The 21,465-nt window shown below is 37.4% G+C and overlaps 1 protein-coding gene across 2 annotated transcripts; it reads left to right on the forward strand.

The window, feature by feature from the left end:
• Nucleotides 1-714: 714 nt before the first annotated feature.
• Nucleotides 715-19,716, forward strand: LOC306874173 (importin subunit alpha-4). 2 transcript variants are annotated; one of them, XM_079424005.1, is made up of 17 exons: nt 715-824; nt 7,867-7,911; nt 10,286-10,375; nt 10,468-10,497; nt 10,647-10,699; nt 11,165-11,260; nt 12,301-12,386; nt 12,506-12,592; nt 13,184-13,353; nt 14,264-14,308; nt 14,726-14,857; nt 14,936-15,064; nt 15,250-15,354; nt 15,870-15,941; nt 16,027-16,189; nt 16,371-16,465; nt 17,100-19,716. In XM_079424005.1, exons 1-17 carry the CDS (start codon nt 756-758, stop codon nt 17,196-17,198), a joined length of 1,566 nt encoding a protein of 521 aa, XP_079280131.1. In that variant the 5' UTR covers nt 715-755; the 3' UTR covers nt 17,199-19,716. The 2 variants fall into 2 exon arrangements, with proteins under 2 accessions (XP_079280131.1, XP_079280132.1); XM_079424006.1 differs by having other exon boundaries at nt 738-824; nt 16,027-16,095; nt 16,448-16,465; nt 17,100-19,302.
• Nucleotides 19,717-21,465: the final 1,749 nt, after the last annotated feature.

Below are 21,465 nucleotides of genomic sequence, written 5' to 3' on the forward strand. Positions count from 1 at the left end.
AAAGAATATGTTCTCAGAATTGCGAGTTTATATCTCACAATTATGGCTTAGACTAATAACTCGCAATTGCATCTTAAAGTCAGAATTGAAAGAATTGCAATTCTGAGAAAAAAATCCACAATTTCGAGATTAACTTGCAATTTTGTGAAAAAAAGTCACAATTGCAAGTTTATATCTCAGAATTCTGAGGGAAAAAAGTCAGAATTCTGAGGGAAAAAAGACAGAATTCTGAGGGAAAAAGACGCAATTCGTAATAAATTCTGTGGCCTCCATTTCCTAATCCAGTACTATAAAAAAAAAAAACTTTCTCTCCACCTACTAGCTTGTACTTATTTGAACAATGACTGAGACTTGGTGTTACGAACACTTCCTCTGTCTGACTGCCTCTTCAAGATGAATCGCTTTTTGTATTCCCCAATTGTAAGTCGCTTTGGATAAAAGCGTCTGCCAAATGACTAAATGCAAATGTAAATGTAAATACAGTAGTAGCCTAGTCAACATTTGAAGTGGATCGAAAAGTTAATCAAAGCTGTCCTAAAACAAGAACGCATTTTGGTTTTAGGACAACTTTGATGAAAGGTGTTGATCGACTTCAAATGTTGACTAGTATATTTACGAAAATGAAGGTTCAATGAGTCCTGACTTGTGAACCGGTTCATTAAAAGATCCGACACATATGAACGATTCAGTGACGAATCACCCCCCGCTCCGCCCGTCGGTCGGGACTACAGACACACACACATACACACAGAGCCATGGCCGAGAACGCCGGCTTGGAAAACCATCGCATTAAAAGCTTTAAAAACAAGGGGCGAGATGTGGAGGTAAGTCTTCCAGAGACCTTGGACTCTGGGTTTTATTTCAATTCAGTTTCCTCCCCCTGAGTCTCTGTGGTTCTGGTTTTATGGTGTCGGATCGGAGCGGGTGTTTGTGGTTCCAGCAAGAGCATCATGCGGAGCGGGCGCGGCCTAGATAGAGGCCTCTTTAAACACATTTGGCTTCAATATTCACCAGCTCATCGTGGCTTATACACGGGCTTGAGTAGGTATAGTGCTTTATTTAGTCGTGTGACATCAAGACGGGTTTGTTTATTAGGCCGGTTTAGCGGCTCAGCGGTTGATTTTTCATTTTAAATTACGCTGAGCCAAAACATGCAGATTTATCGTGTTAGCATGTGTGCTAACGGCTAACTGGTTAGCAGGCGGCAGATTAATCGCCCAGCAGACCGTTTATTCGTGTTTTTTTCCGTACCCATACTTCTAGCATTCATGCATAGAAGATAAACACCGTAAACGATATCACATAGTAGGAAATATAACTTGTGAACCAGATATATGCGACAGAGACAGGCGTGTTAACACCGGCTTTAGCAATCTCTCCAGAACTGAACTAATGAGCAGTCATACCTCAACATCTGACCTCTTTATTGCTCGTTTAGTCAGGCCATGTTGACAAGCCTATTGTAGTTGATTTTAGTAGACGTGTTCTTTGATTAGAGCTGTTTATGGTGTTTTAATAAAGATGTTATTGTGAAAAGACAGCTGCTTCACATCTTTTCCTCTTCAGTCAGATTGTCCTTTGGTGTGGCAGTTAGCATCTAAGCATCACCTGTAGATACACCAGAGCTAAATAAACATGATTTGATTGCCTTCAAACTGGAATGGAGACCTCCAGACGGTCGTGGTCCTGACTGCATGCCCCAGTGTAGGCTGTAACAAGGCGACCTATAAATACTAGCAAGCCAGGTTGTGCAGCAAGAGGGTAGATTATATAATGCAGCAGTGGAGTTTTTTGCCACTGTTGGCTTGAACACTAGACAACTAAAGATAAAATGTAATTTTTATACTGTTAACTTTTATGACATGCCTTTTGGTTAACTCCTCAGGGGTGGGTGATGTGATATTTAAATTTTAAACCAGGTTATTTTTATTCATCATTTACCATGGCAGTGATAGACATCACAAAATAAGCTTGTGACTACACCAAATTTATAATCCTCAAATTTCATAATCCTCAATATCACCACAATAAATAATGACTCCAACCTACAACTAATATAAGCATATCAAACTTTATCCACACAAAGTCCACTCATGTATGCAATATATACTATATAGCAAATCTCTATATAGTCTCCCCGCTATATAAAGTTGGATATATATTATATCCAGATTTATCCACATGCATACAGCATACTCGCATAAAGTGAAATAACCTATATAGCCAATCTTACCTGCTTGATTGTTTATATCGTCACAAAATGTAAACTATATTATCAGTTATTATTTACAGTTGCGGTCATGTAAAGCACTATAGTGAATATCAACTGCTTGACTGTCTATGTATGTTTATATATCAGCTCTATATATGAAGGTGGTTATATAAGTATAACTAACTTTATCCGCAAACATCAAGTACACTCACATAAAAAGAAATATATAGCAAATATCAACTGCTTGATCATTTGTCTTTTTATGAAGATGTAAACTATATTATCACCCAGCTCTATAAATAAACTTGGATGGATAGTGCATCCAACTTTACTCGAATACATACTCACTTAAAACTATATAGTAAATCTCAACTGCTTGATTGTTTATATCACACAAATCATGTATTACTGCCCTTCTCTAATTTGCTAAGTATGACTATAAGACAATCAAATATTATAAACATGATTTTCTGTTGCTGCTTTGAAAAAAAAAATGTTTATTGTGAAAAGTACTATACCATAGCTCATCAAACGTCATCTTTAACCCAGAGGACCAATGTAATGAGCGTTCAACGTCACTTTTAAATGAGTAGTATAAAAGTTGAGGTGCTGCGATCACATTTATAATGAACTCATTTACTCTCATACCCTGTTGATACTAGACCTCATTATCATCATCTGCCATGGGCTCATGCGAGTAACCCCAGGGGCCTCCTTCAAGTTTAACGGTGTGAATTGACTGCGACTGTAGGGTGCTGGTGTGACTCAGCCGTCAGACACACATGGCTTTGGACGAGGCCGGCAAAGCTGTCGCCCTTCTGCAGCTATTCCCGGAATTTGCAAACCAGATTCAGATTTCTCCTCTTGTGTTCCTATAAGAGCGACGGGCTCGTGCACAGTGGCTCAGCTGATGTGGCCAGCAACGGACTGTGGAACTGTGGGATACTTTGACTCATTAGCTGCTAGATTTAGCCCGTAACAAGGATGTAATCGTGGCTAACCAAGAGAAAAACAAGTGCTTATGTGTTTTGCATTTGCTAAGTGGCTGTGGAAAAAGAAACAGATGTTTGATTAGTCTGCCATGTCACACATTCTCTTTATACAAAGATCAAAGAGTTCTTGTTCAAATTTGCACAATAGTCAAAAAACCTTTTTTGATTGGGTTATAAGAGCTGAGTGTTGATGACACAGAATTCACAATTTGATTTGCATTCATGAGCTCTTGATGATCAATCGATTCATTGTTGATTATTTTAGATGCAGTACATGTCAATTTTTAAGGAAAAAATCTCTCAATTAAAGATGTAAACTATACAGGGAACCCTGTCAGTTGGTACGTTTTTGTGATAAAGTTTTACATTTGTTTATTTTTTATAAATAATAATTAACACTTGTATGCAAACATTTGTGTTGTACATAAGGCAGTTTTTATATTTAGTGATGTAATTGTTTCTATTCCAGTCCATTGTTTAAACAAACATTACGACATGACTAGTAGGTTCAAATTAGGGCTGTGAAGTTAATCGAATATGGAATATAGTGCATATATTTAGAAAAAATGTCCTCTATAGTTATTTTTATGCAACTTATTGTTTTCAAGCTGTTACTTTAATGTCTTTACACAGTTGAAATGACATGTCAGTAAGTTGTTCTGTTTCAACATACCTTCTGATGTTCATTCATGCTTATTTCATGTTATAGCTAGTAGTAAAGAGGAAGAGAGATGATCATCCACTGCTACATCATTTGGTGATTTTTGTGATTGAAAGTGACTATTAGAGAATTTGAAAGCTGGGACCCTTTTCTTATCACAACTAACAAAACAAAGCTTACTGGGATGACTGGATTGCAGGTGTGTTACAAATAATGTTGTAGTAAAGTTTTGTTCATGCATCAACATTAAACAGCCTAGAGTAAAAGATCGATCTTGGAATTGAAGACTCAATATTGAGATAATTTAAAATAAAGATTGTCCATCCAGCCATACTTAATAACTTGAAGTCCTTCCCTCAGTAAGTCTACATCCTGCTGTTTTGCATTTTCCAGATGCATTAGCTAAATATCATTTGTATAATATTTACACATTTATATTAAAGCAACTTACAGTTGCATTCAAGATAAACATTTTTATCAGTATGTGTTTTCCCTTGGAATCGAACACAGCCTTGTTGTTGCAAGCTGCATGGTCTAAAAACGAGTCAAGCCTGATGTTTGTGGCTATTATGCGGTCAGCCTATTTATTAGTATGTCGTGGACCTAACAGCAGTGAGACAGCATGACCACGTTGGCAACCAGACAAGCACATGCACACATACGGTGTCATTATGCTGGTCTCTAGAGTGCCAAGCTGTCAAGTCACTGGCGATACATCGCTCCGCTGACTCTTGGAGTGCTTCCTCTCAGCTCTGCCCTCCTGTCATTCTGCTGTGACACACATATATAGCATGCGCCGCTAAAATACCATTCATGTTGAGACTCCAGGAATCTGCTTTTTTGTGCTGAGAATTTCTTGCTTTTATTTGGTTTCCTGAAATGGGCTGAGATGTGACCTAGTGTTAGTTCAACTTTGAGCCATGGTGCTTTTGCAGGTGAAACAAGTTTGAATCTAGCATTAATTGAAATACAGTTTTGGGTGCAATGCTCTCTTAGTCACTATGATTTAAAGTGCAAATGCATAAATTGAACACTTTCTTTGCATATCCGATCATGCTTGGACGTGTTTATATATTTAAGAAGTCATGAGGAAATAAACCTTTTCTGTTTTCCTTTCTTGTTTGTCGGGTTCGCTTTACTTGAACATCCTCTCCCCCCCCCCATGGCTTTTGGATTGCATAAGGCACAGTATGGGTTTGCTGTAACATGAACTAGGATGCCTAATCACGAGATTAAATCCGATCCGTTCCACCATCCCCACCACACAGCAAATGCAGTCTTTACATCATTGGCTGCTGATGTTTTTCTTTTTCCTTCTATGTTCCATTTGATATTTCAAAATATTATTTAAATAATAGCGTAGAACTACTTGTGATGGACGGTCTGTCCTTTGCTATAAAGTCAGCGTAAAATGAAAATTATTTCTATTTATTTATTTTCTAAATGCATGTTACATGCATGTCCATGCATGTTTAATTTTGTTTTATGAATTAGACTTCGTAATGTTTAATCATTGTCATTACTGGGCCTTCCAGTGAAAACAGACTTCTTTCTAACGTTTCTAGGGATTTCTCCAATCATTGTTACTATTTGTTTCTTTAAAATACATTACTCTTGCAATGCCAATAGCCATAGATTCTGGTATGGCAATACATAAACAAATAAACCAATCATTTAGTTTGCTTAATCTCAGCCCCGCAAGCTCTTGTTCATCTGCATCTACTTTTGAGTGCAACGACCACATCTCAAGCCAATCAGCAACCAATACTTAAAGGACACCCATTATGCCCCTTTTTACAAGATGTAATATAAGTCTCAGGTGTCCCCAGAATGTGTTTGTGAAGTTTCAGCTCAAAATACCCCACAGATAATTTATTATATTATTTTGAAAATGCCTATTTTGAGTGAAAGCAGAAACACACTGTTTTCATGCTTGTCTCTTTAAATGCAAATGAGCTGCTGCTCCCCGCCCCCTTTTCCAGAATGGGGCTGTGCTTTTACAGTTTGTACCTCGGATACTCTGTCAAAAAACATCTGTTTGGTTTTGATTGTCTATTGCACTGAAATCATGCGTTTTAAAACCATATAAGTTTAAACTTCTGATATAGGGGTTTGTGGGCGCACGCATCTGAAGCTTGCGCACAGAAAGCGGCTGTCACTCGTTATGTGAGTATGAAAACTAAGTTTTCTTTTCTCTTTCATGTCTTATTGCGCTTAAAATACACACGTTTATGTTAAAAACACATACAAGTTACAAACAGCTGGGAAAGAAATCGCATGCTTATATTAGATCTGCGTATTAAAGAAACACTCCACTTTTTTTTTTAAATAGGCTCATTTTACAACTCCCCTACAGTTAAACAGTTGAGTTTTACAGTTTTAGAATCCATTCAGCCGATCTCCGGGTCTGGCGGTATCACTTTAAGCTTAGCTTAGCATAGATCATTGAATCGGATTAGACCATTAGCATCTCGCTCAAAAATGACCAAAGAGTTTCGATAACTTTCCTATTTAAAGCTTGACCCTTCTGTAGTTACATTGTGTACTAAGACCGACGGAAAATGAAAATTTGCGATTTTCTAGGCCGATATGGCTAGGAACTATACTCTCATTCTGGCGTAATAATAAGGAACTTTGCTGCCGTACCATGGGTGCAGCAGGCGCAATGATATGACTCAGCACCTGAAAGTAGTTCCAAACTATATCGTAACTAGTTACCTAGCTGAGGACCAATTTCAGGCGCTGCGTCATATCAGGATCTCTGCTAATGCGGCAGTGTCCGTAAACAGTTGTGGGAGGGGCATGTAAAATGTGATGCCACATTTTGAGGCACTGCTCAAGATTTATGGGGATTAAAAAAAAAAAGAGCGGGTGGATTTTTATCATTATAGGGTTGTTGTGTAGACACACTGGCTAAAACACACATTTATGTTCAAACAATATGTAAATGTGAATTTTGCAGAATAGATGCTCTTTAAAATCAAGTCCCTACCTTACTTTTTTCCCCTTTTTCGATAACCTGTTACATTTGGCTGTAGCTATATCACAATTTGGAAGAAAAATGGGTGGCTTTGATGTGTTTGTTGCTCCAGACATGTCTGGTGCAGATGTGTGTTCTATTGGGTTTTGAGCAACAGTTCTAATAGAATGGCCACAAAATGTGATTGTCTAAATGGAGGAGTGAGTGACAGCTGGGTTCTGCTGTCACCATGGTTACCACAGTTGGTTGCCTCTTTGTTCTGTTGGAGTGGCCAGACTTTAGTTGCCATTAATGTTGCATTTTGTTTGTCGTTACAGCCCATTCACTATTACAATGTTTGAACAAATCACTTGTGGATTTGAACAAACAGCTAAACCAAATTATTAATCTGACAACCACCCATAATGCTCTGGCACGCAAGGGTGCCTTTTCTTCATAAAATGTTATATTTTAGCAGTTATCTTTTACAATTGTTTGTTTTCTTTAGGAATCCTGCAAGCACTTTATTTTTCATTGATATTAAGCAGATGTAATTTTTTTGTTAAAATCAATGTAAACTTAAACTGTGAAACTTTAAAGTCTATAAATATATATTTTTATAAAATACATTTTATGCATACATTTAACTAAAGAATCATGCAAGCACTTGAATATTTCCCCCTTTCCTCGTACTGCACAAAAAGTGGTTCAATAATGTTGAATGTTATAGGGACTGATTATTGCAAATGCAGATCCCAGTGTGTTCTGCAGTGTGTTCTGGTTAAACTATTTTTATTTATAAATTTTTTGCTAAGGTTTGCATATGGTGGTGTGTTCTTAATGACAGCTTTCCTAAAAAATATGTATCCTATTCCTAAAATAAGAAATATCCCAATATATCGCCTTGCTTACAGTATCACAATATATCGTATCGCAACCCCTGTATCGTGAAACGTATCGTATCGCCAGATTCTTGCTAATACACAGCCCTATTAGATATGTTGTACTTTAGGTAACTCGTATTTCTTTCATTCTTTTTCAGACGATGCGAAGACATCGCAATGAAGTGACAGTAGAACTGCGAAAGGTAAGTTTACAATAAATGTGAAGTCTGTCATAGTTACAGGTGTATATGCATATTTACTGTTCATTTGTAGGTTTCCTCCGGATGTAGGTATTAAAGCTGCTGTGTGCATCTTAACATTGTGTTCTGATGGAATACATGTGACTCATCAGAGAATGCTGGATGAAATAAACCAGGCTTAGAACACCGGATTCTCATCCTCTTTAGGTTTTTTTTTTTTTTTCATTCCTAAATAACTATGTGCACAATCAGCTCTGTGTATTGTGGTGATTCAGTGCGCACTTGAGATCTGTATTTACTGCCTGAATAGTGCTGAATAGTTTCTCAGTCTCATTTAGGGCTGGGCTGTAAAGCTAAAACAATTATCTTGATATTTTTCTCTTTTTTGGCAATATTTACTATCATTATTTATATATTTCAGTATGAAATTATCTGTGAACTTTAGTCACTGACGCATCTTTTAAAATGTATTAATCAAAATGATTTTCTAATGCCATCTCTGATTTATCAACAACAAAAATACTTCAATTTATTACTGTTTAATTTCTCTTGAACTAGCCTAATAATGCCGAAATGAAGTGTTCTTGCAGTGTAGCTTGTAATTTTATATCACCAGTGAACTCTTAAACACACATTCGATCGTCCAGTTCTAATATCATTCACACAGTATCATTTTTGAGATGTCACATGCAATCCTACTAACTGACCCACCTTGTGATAATCTCTTGACGTCACTCCGAGAATTAACTTGCAGTTGCAGTGTTGTGTGTGTGAGATGATGTTATTGTGTGGGTACATCGCTGCTGGAAATAGAGGAGCATCTGTAGTTTAAATATGGCCTGGGCAGGGAGCTCTCTGGAGTCTCTTCATACATTATAGTAAACTCAAGCAGGTGGTGATTGCATGTAAACAAATATTTAAATGCATTTGGTATTAGTATTTGTTTATTTCAATCTAATTAAACAGATTGATTAGTAGACTGTACAATATAAATGGATTTTTATATTTATATGGATTATACATAGTCTTTCTGTTGAAGCCTTCTCATGGCTTTGTTCTCCTGTCCGGTGAGCTGTTTCTGTTGGAGATCTGTTTGCGCTTGCAGTATTTGGGTCACGCCATCCATGGTCACGGGGCCCCTGGCTGGCTGCACCTCAAGAAGAAGGGTTGTCATGATGGGCTTCCCTTGTCACACATCTCTCTCTTCCTGTTGGCAAGGAACTCCGAACCTCGCTAGAACTATTTGTGTTTTTGTGGGTTTCTACATCTATTAAAAAACTGTAACAGATCCCTGCTTGAGAATGTAGCATGTCATCACCAGAAGCAAAGTTGCCTGGAGCCTCTGACAAAGTCCATTAGTACAAATGGATACCAGAATGCTTTGTGTCACAGTCTGAGCTAGTAGAAATCCCCTGTTGTTGATCTATTAGGCCAGAGTTGATGTGGAGCAGAAGTTTAGTCCTACAGCCTTGATGTTGTTGATTCATTTGGTGCTGGACAGCAAGTCCTGTCCATATTAGGCAGTTACACTGTCAGCCCAGAGGAATCGGACAGAATTCTGCCGTACCGCTCTGCGTTTGTGTGCGAGACATTCCTCTGTGACTCTAATGTTGGAGCAAACAGGAATGCAAAGACTGCTCACTTTCACATTATTTTTCTCACACTGCGTTGAACCAAAAGTTACTTTGTGTTCCATTTCATCAGTTACTTTTTTCAAGGGTTTTGTTATTGTGCTGTTGAATTATTTTTCATTGACATCAGAGGCAATATCATGAGAAAAATTTCCTCTGTGATCAAAAAACAGTTATTCAGACTTGGCTGCAAGAGTGACTTGTTTTCAAAATCCACCCAAAAACTGAAATATTAGCCCATAACTGTCCACAATTTAATTTGTCAGCTTATTCGTTTTGTTCTTGCCGCACGTACCAGAGATGTTGAACAACCATCAACATTAAAAAAGCTGACTGTGTATAGCACCTTCAACTCTGCAGTTCCTTCTCGGTGTTAAAAATGAGCAGCTGATGTTTATATTTAGAAAGGTTATAATATAAAATAATTTCATTCTGATACACTGTATTGAGGAAGAGGTCTGATGTCTTGAAGATGCAGCAGAAAAAGCAGCCTGCTTGATTTCACGGTTCTTGGAGTAAAAAAGTATGACGTATATACAGATTGTTCAGTAAAAATAAATACACCTTTGTTAAATATACATGACATTAATCAACACATGAGATGGTGTGTTTTCTGATTTCCTCAAATGCATTGAGTCTGTAAAATCACAGAGGTTTGTATTTGTTAAGATCTGCATGATCTCATGATGCATTTATTAAGTTATCACAGAGAACCTGGTATTTATTTGATTTCTCAATCCGTACAGAACAAAAGAGACGAGCATCTCCTGAAGAAACGAAACGTTCCACAGGAAGAGAGTCTGGAAGACTCTGATGTGGACTCTGATTTCAAAGGGGTAAGAGGCTTTCTTCTGATTTGATCTCACTCCATATCTTCCATTTTCCTTTATATAGTTTGTCTAAACTTTCATCTCCATTTTCTCCTCAGCAAAACGTAACGCTAGATGCCATCTTACAGGTAAGATTCTAGCATGTGTTGATGTTAAATGGTAAGAGAGCCATTAACTCTGATAAATAACCGATTCAGAGGGTCAGCGCACACATCAATGTGGGTGTGAGCGGCCGCTTCTTCCTCTCATTATCCATTTCTCATCTTTTTCAATACAGAACGCCACCAGTGACAATGCAGTGGTGCAGCTCAGTGCAGTGCAAGCAGCCAGGTAAAGTGTTGCGCTATATATATATATATATATATATATATGAAAAGATTTGCATTTGTTACACAATGCTTTCTAAAAACATCAAACAACACTTTCATAACCTTGAATCAACATATAAAAATGGACTTTTTACTTCCTTAATACACATTACTGGTGTGTATGTACATGATTTATCAGTAAATGTGAATCTAAAGAAGCAAAGTTTAAGACCTACACTAATTTCATTCCTCATGTCATTAATAAATGTTACATTTTGATGTTAATATTTTATATAGAGCTGAAATAGTTGATCAGTTGAATATGAAAAGCCTAACACAAAACAGAAAACTGGCATACTCTTTTAATTATGCCTGTAATTAAATATTTTTGGCAGTATTGGTCTCTTTGAAATAAATTGCATTAACACTGCTGGCATGTATTTGGAGTGCTGAAAGATGCTTGTTTTTCTCGTTTCTGTCCTTACAGAAAACTGCTCTCAAGTGACAGAAATCCCCCCATAGACGACTTGATAAAATGTGGAATACTTCCAATCTTAGTCAAATGCCTGGAGAGGGACGACAAGTGAGTTACCACATGGCACTGAGTGAAATTTATTCTAAACTTAATTAATGGATCCTTTATTTGTGCTGTTTGTGTTCGAACATGCATCAGATTTCTGCTGGTATAGAAAAAGAGTATGAGAGAAAAGAAAAACGGATAAGAGAGGGTGAATGTTAGATGGACAGAGTTCTTCAGGTGAGATGGTCAGAGTGGACCGTGATCCTCAAGAGCTGTTCTCAAAAATTTGTGCTCAGTGCGATTTAATTTTTTAAAGAAATGAATTCTACTCCGATGCATTATATTGATCAAAATGTAAAATGTTACAAGATTTTGTGGTTTCAACAAAAATATTAAGCATTATAATATTAACTCTTTTCAACGTTGATAATAGGAAATGTTTCAAAATCAGTATATTAGAATGATGCTAAAAGCTTTGCCATCACAGGAATAAAACGCATTTACAAAGTATGAAAATAATAATAAAAACAGACATTTTAAATTGTAAAATTAAATTAAAATTTTAAATTGTTTCAGAATTTTAATGTTTTTGCAGTATTTTGATCAAATAAATGCAGCATTGGAGAGCAAAAGAGACTTCTTTCAAAAACATCTTGACTTATATTCAAGGGGTGTGTGTGTGTGTGTGTGTGTGTGTGTGTATTACACACAAGCAGGATCTTTTAATGCAAAGATTGGTACCTGATACACATGTCAAATTAAAAATGAAAACTTTCATCCTTTTGTTCACAAATTACTGGAGAAGTAATTATAATGCATTGGACAATAGGTGTGGGTACACTCTGTGTATGACTCATTACTTTTGGTCATATCTGACTCTAAATGAGCCAAGAACTGTTACTGTGTTTGTGTACTTTAATAAAAAAATGCTTTTAAAGGTCAGTTCTGGCTTCAAACACAGAATCTGTGGGAAAGTCTTGCAGAGACCAATTGAGAGTATCATAGAAGGTCACTCTAAATTCAGAGTGGTCAGAAGCAAAGTGTTGTTTACCCACCACCTCAAAAACATCTAAAGTTAACTTGTCTCTCTCTTTCTTCATCAGTCCTTCATTGCAGTTTGAAGCTGCCTGGGCTTTGACCAACATTGCATCAGGGACGTCTGCGCAGACACAGGCAGTGGTCAAATCCAGTACGTTGTTTGGACAGGCTTTCCTCTACTGGATCAGCCTGTTTTGACTTCATCCGTTCTGTGTGTAGCTGATCGGTGTGTTCTCCACTCATTCTCTCTATCTCTCTCTGTCTGTGTAGATGCGGTCCCATTGTTTTTGAGACTTCTCCACTCTCCTCATCAGAATGTGTGTGAGCAGGCCGTGTGGGCGCTGGGAAACATCATTGGTGAGTAACTGTGAAATGTCCTCACACTGTTACTGCCTCAGAATTTTGTGAGAAAAATTAGAATTTAAATTGAAACCAGTGAGGGAGTAAGTTTGACTTTTTTTTGTTTTTTCTTCTTTCATTCTCCTGGCAACAAAAACTCACTGAGCAGCAGTATGTGATCTTTTGGATGTCATGCCTTTAGCAGCTGCTACATGCATATTGGTGGCGTTAACACATTGAAAGCTGTTTGTTCAACCATCATTAAACACCAAAGGAAGAATCTATTATTTTTCCTTTAATTTTTTTATCTAATTTTGCAAGCTTTACGCCAGCTATAGTACTGGAGTATATTTGCTTTTTGTTCAGTCCAACAAATTTGTTTTGCTCTTGATGTGAATAGGTTTCTATTTTGTTTCGCTTTTGGTATAAATAGTCTTTACCATATTATTGACTGTAGCCACTGCATTTGATTTTCTTCTTTAAGAAGTTGTCTTTAAAATTTAAACTTTAAATTTGTTCCCAAAATGCTGTTCCATATTTTGAGAGTTGTAACAGCTGGGATGATCATCAAAACTTAACCCACGTGTTTGTTTTATGGGCCCTGTGCAGGTGATGGGCCTCAGTGTCGAGATTACGTTATCTCGCTCGGTGTGGTCAAACCTCTCTTGTCCTTTATTAATCCTTCCATCCCCATAACCTTCTTGAGAAACGTTACCTGGGTCATTGTCAACCTGTGCCGAAACAAAGACCCACCCCCACCTATGGAAACAGTACAAGAGGTGAAGAGTGTGTGTGTGTGTGTGTGTGTGTGTGAGATTGTATATGCATGTACTGAGTAAAATTAATCTATGAATTGTTCAGTTTAATATTGTATGGTAAAGAACAACTTCAGGCATTTTTTTTGGTAATCTAAAATAATGCTTGGTCTATGGCTGTTTGAGTGATTTGTATGTATGAAGGACTTTATAAACTGGCATTTAATCCAATATAGTACCACTATGTCACAATATCTTAGAGTGTGCACGATATGGTTCGTTTCTCAAACGCAAGGCTGCATCCTCCGGAGGTCGCATTTGTAAGATGCATACGTCATCAAGCCTGGTTTATTTCAGTTAACTGAGCATTACATTTGCAAGTCAAAAGCATATTACAACAATTTACACTTAACTAAGAATAATGGTCAAATTTATAACCGTTAATATTCTAAAATAAGATCTTTATGACGTATGCAGCCTACAAATGCGACCTCCGGAGGATGCAGCCTTTTGTTTGAGAAACGGCCATTATGTCAAGAAATTCGTTTTTTTTCTAGACTCACCTTCTTAATAACCTGAATGTCTCTCCTTTCAATTTAGTATCTGTTCAGTCTGTGCAGATATTATGCTGTGTAATCGACATGCCAATATTTTATCTCATTTTTCTTTTCTCCTCTTGTCTGTAATGTGGAGGTGTAGCTTTGAGCTGAAAGGAACATATTGTATCTCCTGCTGCTAAGAAATTATTAGACTGTTCTCACTCTGTGTGTGTGTGTGTGTGTGTGTGTATAACAACTGTTTCATAAATGGCAGGGCTAATGAATATTCTGTTGTCCTACAGCTGATTTCATGTTTACATGCTTTTTGCTTATTCTCTCAGTCTGGTGGTTTAAACTAAAATATTAATTTCTAAAATTCTCTCTTTCGCTCACAGATTCTTCCTGCCCTTTGTGTACTCATATATCATACAGATATAAATGTAAGTACAAGATATAAACAATTTTGTGTTTGAAAACAAAAAAGTGTTGCTCTTAATTACATAAATTGTGTCGTAAATTTTGATTTAGTTACTTAACCGGCTGATTTACATTAAGTTATTAAGAATAATTTGCACAAAAATTATTATTGCCTTGATGGGATTTATTTTGCAATAATGATCAGCTGACATTTTTCTCAATTAGTATATGGCTTCTTATCAAATAAGTACATTAACATAAAATATTAGTTTTATTTTTATTTCTTTACTTTGACAATTTTCAACAATTTGACAACTTTTTTAGAGGATTTAATTCAATTTAACCTCTCAGTGTTAAAACATAGTCAGAGAGCTGTGTAATGAATGGTAGAAACTGAGTGTGTTCACATTTTAAACCCTAAAATCTCCTCCTTCCTCTAGATTCTGGTGGACACAGTGTGGGCTCTGTCGTATCTGACAGATGGAGGTAACGAACAGATTCAGATGGTAATAGACTCAGGTGTCGTCCCCTTCCTTGTTCCACTGCTCAGCCACCAAGAGGTCAAAGTTCAGGTAAGAATAATACCATTTATATACATTAAAAACTACACAAAGCCATTATCTAAAAGTGTTTGTTTATCGTCTGTTCAGACTGCGGCGCTGAGAGCGGTGGGGAACATTGTAACAGGGACGGATGAGCAGACTCAGGTGGTGCTCAACTGTGATGTCCTCTCTCACTTTCCCAACCTGCTCACACACCCCAAAGAGAAGATCAACAAGGTGAGACAGACACACACACACACATCCCATCTGATCCCATTTGTGTGAAATGTAATCAAGATGATGAAACCCAAACATTAACTTGTCTAATTTTATAAATGACTCCAGAAATCTCCCCAGTCGTAGTGTAAGCACTGTGGCTCATGTTTAGAGTACATCTGTGATGTGTCTGTTCTTCCCTGCAGGAGGCAGTGTGGTTCCTGTCCAATATAACAGCAGGTAACCAGCAGCAGGTGCAGGCTGTAATAGATGCTGGTCTCATACCCATGATTATTCACCAGCTTGCCAAGGTAAGATGTTATCTGTGTAGCTTGCTGTACATCCACTTCTCCCTTTTGCACTTTCAATTTAGCATTCATTATAGCTTTTAATTACAGATTTGCAGTACGTACCACAGTGTATATATAACATGGAGTCCAAAAGTCTTGAAACTAGTAGAGAACATGCTCTTCTGTTGCATTTTTCTTTTTTATATATATTATTAATCTTATTATAATTTTGCTTTAAATTTTCAAGTTCAAATTAATTTAAATTCTAGCAATGTCTGGTTATCAGGATATCATAGGTATTTAATGTTAGGTCTTATTTGACTGGGGCCAATAAGTAACCACCCACAACACCCTAGAATCTAAATAAAACACTCATATTTTCTTTGGAAAATGTAAAAATCTTTAAATATTATGATTATTTGACTCTTTTGCTATTAATAATGTTTTGAAAATTCTGGAGCTTGAATCTAGACATTTTGAAGAGTCCATATAAGACGCTCCAATAAACTTGATCTTTAATGTGTTTTTCTAAACAGGGTGATTTTGGAACACAGAAGGAGGCTGCATGGGCCATTAGCAACTTGACAATAAGTGGAAGAAAGGATCAGGTATGAACCATTCCAAATTAATTTCTGTTTCCAAGCCACTTTCCTTTTCCTGCTTGTTCATTGGTTACCTTGATGTAATTGGCAGGTGGAGTACTTAGTGCAGCAAAACGTGATCCCGCCCTTCTGCAACCTGCTGTCAGTGAAAGACTCTCAGGTGGTCCAGGTGGTTCTCGATGGACTGAAAAACATCCTCATCATGGCTGGGGAGGAAGCCAGCACAATTGCTGAGATCATTGAAGAGTGTGGAGGTAATGCATCAAGTATAGAACTGGGTAGTCCTTCATATTTAGACCATCTCTTTTGGTTGTATTGCAATAAATGATCTGTAGATTAGTCCAAAATTACCACGTATGCACATTCACAGATGTTTTACTTGTTTTGTAGAAAAATAAAAAGATTTGCAGTAATAATCTTGCTTCTGTGTTTCAGGATTGGAAAAAATCGAGACCCTACAGCAGCATGAAAATGAGGACATCTATAAACTTGCATTTGAAATCATCGATCAGTACTTTTCAGGAGACGATGTGAGTCACAATCTCTTGGTTCTTGGCATGTTTCTCTGTATAGTGCTTGATACACTAATGTGTTGTTGCTTGTGGGCTTTATTGGGGCTTTCGCACCCGAGGAACCTTTTCATAGGCGGAAGTAACCGCAGGAACTAGGAACTGTTTTAGTTTGAGGAACTCGGTTTGGGGGAAATAAATTAGCTTGTACTTCAGAATAGGGTCTAAAAGAGTTCTACTATAGGAACTACCAGCCTCGATGATATGTCACACTGCAAGTTGTCATAGGAGATTTGGTCAGGTTTTTGTGCTTTTTCAAGCATAAACTGTGTGTTTACATTCGACGTTATCACGAAACACACAACAAAAACAATTCCGATCATGGCGTTCTCCATTTTACCGGTTGTTGACGTTTGTAAATGGCGTGAATAAAGAAAATCGCTGTCGGCCGCTTCAGAGTTCCTGCTGCCAGAGCGAATGCAACCAGGAAAATGGGCCAAGGGGGAATTTGGTTCTCTACAAACCACAATGCTGGCTAGTTCCTATAACTGAGTCCCTAGAACTACGTGGTGTGAAAGCCCCATTTGTTGGTGGCCCTGTCTAGATTTGAATTATGAGTAGATATCTGGTTAGTAATGTCTGGTTCTGTTTGTAGATTGATGAGGACCCCAGCTTGATTCCTGAGGCCACCCAGGGAGGCACATTTAACTTTGATCCATCCTCTAACCTACAAACCAAGGAGTTCAAGTTTTAGACAACCGGAGCTTCGAACTTAAGAATGGTGGGTTTCCCAGCTGCTCCTCAACCCCTACCACTTACTGACACATCATCTACCAACCACTCACTAACCAGAAAAACCAACCAATCACCATATTCAGAAACAACACTCACTCACACAGAAGAAACTAGCACTGAAGGATCTGAGTCTTAACGCCACTCAAAATACGGATGGATCTCAACAACCTCAAGACATGGAAGAAAAAAAAAGAACAAGACTCATTATGCTGCAGTTGCCAAAAAAACAACACAAAACAACAAAAAAAGGATATATATTTTGCTCTCTCACTCACTCGCACACATAGGTGAGCATGAACAATAATAGGAACTTCTGTTGTTGTACCAGCCATCATATCAGCCAAGGAAGATGAAAGAAAGAGTTATTCCTGAAATATAAAGGCAGGGATTTTCTTTTGTTTCCAAGAAATTCCTTCCCTCGAAATGTTGCATTTCTGGTAATGATCTTAGAGTCTCAGCCAGGCACCCAACTCGATACGTCCAGCCTCGACTCTGTTAAGCCATTTGGACCCCCTCCCTCATTCATCCGAAATCTGTGAACTAGCCTATAATGGGTTATTCCATGGAATATTATTCAAATGTGGGAATGGAGTGTCTCTAAATATGTGGTGTGCAAACAGAACTTAAATTATCGCCACCAATTTTTGCTTTTTCTTCATCCTGAAATTATGGATATTTACAAAACACTGAAGATAATGAAGAAAAAAAAATCACATCAGATCATCACAAACTTGAATGGAGCAAATGTAATTTAAGGCAGTCAAGCACCCTCATTTTCGAAGTTCTGCAGCGATAGTGTAGTGGACATTCATTGTGCCAATCTATTTTTGGTTTGCAGTGGGACTGTCGGACTTGTCAAAGGAGGATCCTATGTGATTTGTCAATTTGGCCAGGACTTTCAAAGGGCCACCCCAGCCTTTGGAAGTTCTTTGAGATAACCTTAACAGCTCTTTCTGCTTAACAAGGGTGCTCTGGCAGCGCTTTTTATTTTCTGGATTCATCTTCTCTACTTCCTGTCTGTAAGCATAGTAATAAGTTCATCGGGATAAGCCCAGTTGTAACCGTTTGGAGGATATTTTCACTAAATCAGTGCATTTCGTCACTTGGTAGTCAAAACCACAAGAAACTTTGCAAAAGTGATTGGATTGTGAATTATTTTTTTGTTTTGATCAGTGGAGCTTCCGCTTTGCAGTTTTTCCAGTCTTACACGCACACTTTTGGTTTTCCCGTTTTATTGCTTAATGTTAGTGGAGAGCGATGTTCGCTTAATTTTGACTATACAAGCAATGGGAAAAGGAGATCCATGACATTATGGTTCTTTTTTTTTTTTTGTTTAGTTGGTTTTTAATCTTATTTCACTTGCTACAAACCTAATTGTACCAACTAAAATAAAAGTATATTTCTTGTTTAGGTATATAATGCGAAGCTACCACACTTAGGTCCACTAGACGTTGTTGGGATGCTACAGAACAATAACGTTGTGATTTATTGATTTACAGCCAATAGGGGTAATTATTTTATTTGTTAATTTTTGGTTTAACTTTCATTTTGTAATGGCAAATGATTGTCATTATTTGGAAAATGGGCTTTCTTACTGTTGTGACTGGATGTTTTGTTTTTTCTTTTTTTTTCTTTTTTTCCCTGTGCATTGACTTGTAAAGGGATGTATGGGAAAAAATTGCATTTGAACTAAAGTAGTTATGTTTGGGCCGCAAACTGCTGAAAAAGACAGTAAGGAAGCTGAAGGCAGCCCTGATCATTTTTGAATTAGCCATTATTGTTGAACAAAAAGAAAAATTCATGAACTTATCTAGACAACTAGAAAACGAGCCACTTTAAAGAAGTTTTGTCTTGTATCAGAAATGGATACAAGCTTATTGCTTGTTGCAAGATTTTTACTTGCTAAAGAAAAAAAAAATTAATCTAAAAAGCGACAGATCGCATTTTGGCCTCTGATTGTTTGTATGTTTTTATAAATTTTAGAAATGAATTTCTCTTTAAGGTGGCTCATCAGTATTTTTTTTTTTCAACTCTTGTGCATATTAAAGATAAAGAATGAGTTGAAATTCATTGTGCCTTTTGTTTTTCTTTTCAAAGCAACTAAAAAAAGGTTCATAATGCCTACCACGTTGCATTGGAGCTGCTTATAATATGGGGTCTTTTGGGTGTTATGTCTGCCTATCTCTGGACTTTACGATAAGACGTTCTCTGGAGTAGAGTATAGTTCTTATTAAATTCTCCTCTAGTCTGCTGGCTGACTTGTAATTGATCCCCCTAACTTCCATTTTGCTCCCTTCTCATTCTTTTCCTATGGATCACAACTACCTACAGTTCTCAACCTCTCCACTTCCCCTCCCCACCACCACCTTTCTATGGCAACACATCTTTCACTCATCACTCCCTCAGGACGTGCTTTATGTATCAATGAACCTAACCAAAATAAACTTGCTGTTAGCCATCCTTTTTATTGCTCTCTTATGATTGACCTTCTGATGCTTTGGTGTCTCTTCTCTTTTACCTGTTACCTTTCTTCCTTGTCCCTGTTCTGGCATTTAATTTAACTTTCTATTCAGAAGTCTCTTTCTAATAAGTGCAGAGCTCAAAGTTGTTTCTTACAGAGAGATTAATCAGAACCACACCAGTCACCCAATGTGCTACATAAGGACTACGATTACCATAAGGATGAGAGTTTACGTGCATGAGGGATCAACTTTCTCCAAACTTTTAGAAAGCTGGTTTTAAAAGACAATTTAGATTGAAGAACTTTTTAATCTTAAAATTGAACATTTTAACCATCTGAATTCCTATAGGACTCCATGTCTGGAATAAGAATTCTGCGTTGACCTACAAATCGAAGTCATGACTGAAAAGTTCTATTGCATATTGTTCTATTGATATATTTTCATGCTGTGCCTTGACAGTTCTGTGAAGCCAACATATATTATGGTGTAGAATGTAATTACCCTGTTAAAGATGGCAGAAAATCTTAGAGTACTTTAAAGGGATAGTTCACCAAAAAATGAAAAATCTGGCATTAATTACTCACCCTCATGTTGTTTCAAACCCGTAAGACCTTCATTCATCTTCGGAACACAAATTGATATTTTTGGAGAGCTTGAGGACCACGACACATGCACGCGCTTTCCCTAGAATGTAATCAGCGTCGTAGAGAAAGCTCTCGCATGCGTCGTGGTACTCTCCAAAGTGGCAGAAGATGGTAACTCGGGAAGAAGAATTGTTGAATAAATTTGTTTTCTTAATGCACAGAAAGTATTTTGCAAAATTGGAGTTGAGCCACTGATGTCACATGGACTGTTTTACGGATGTCCTTATGTTTCTGGGCCTGGGAACATTGTTGCGTTGCTGTCTATTGAGGGTCAGAGAGCTCTCTGATTTAATCAAAAATATCTTAATTTGTGTTCCGAAGATGAATGAAGGTCTTACGGGTTTGGAACGACATGAGGGTGAGTAATTAATGACAGAATTTTAATTTTTGGGTGAACTATCCCTTTAAAACAAATTGCTGCCAAAACGTACTCTGCTCTGTGATGTGGACGGATGAAGTGGAGCGAGTTCTGCGCGAGCCTATGGCTGCAGAGCCTATGGCATCACCCGCATGCCATTTTCAGTGTTGATGAGTTTGTGTTTTCTGCAGAACACAAAAGTTGCTGTCATACATACAGTGACCATGGGCTTTCATGCTTTTAAAGAACAAAAAATCACTATAGTTTATATGACTTGCTTGCTAAATAATCCAAGACTAGCTAAAATATATACTCAAAATATTGAGACATTAAATTACGTTTTCATTTTTGGGTGATCCATTCCTTTAAATCGGTAGTTCTCAACCAGGGGGCCAGGGACCCACTATGACCCCAAGAGGATGTAATGATTTAAATTGAGACAAAACTGTATTCAAAATAAGCTAAATCTACAAAGGCATAATTTGAACATTTCAGTCACTTTTTCCTTTGAACAAGCAGGGTTTCGACAGTCCTGGAAATATTTGGAAGCCCGGTTTCAAAAAGTGTGCTTTCCATAAAGCAAGAAGAAGAAGACGCGCAGGCTGTTGTGTGAACGCGCTCAGGACAGTTGGACATTGCAGCGGATCAGAGGTAAAAAAATATATACTGTTCAGTTTCTTGGACACACCGATCGTTTCAGAATCTTCTTCAGGGCTTTCTGAGCTTCTCCCATCCTGGCACGATCACTGCTGTCCACCACGA

Source organism: Barbus barbus, assembly GCF_936440315.1.
Source record: "Barbus barbus genome assembly, chromosome: 8".
Lineage (NCBI taxonomy): Eukaryota > Metazoa > Chordata > Actinopteri > Cypriniformes > Cyprinidae > Barbus > Barbus barbus.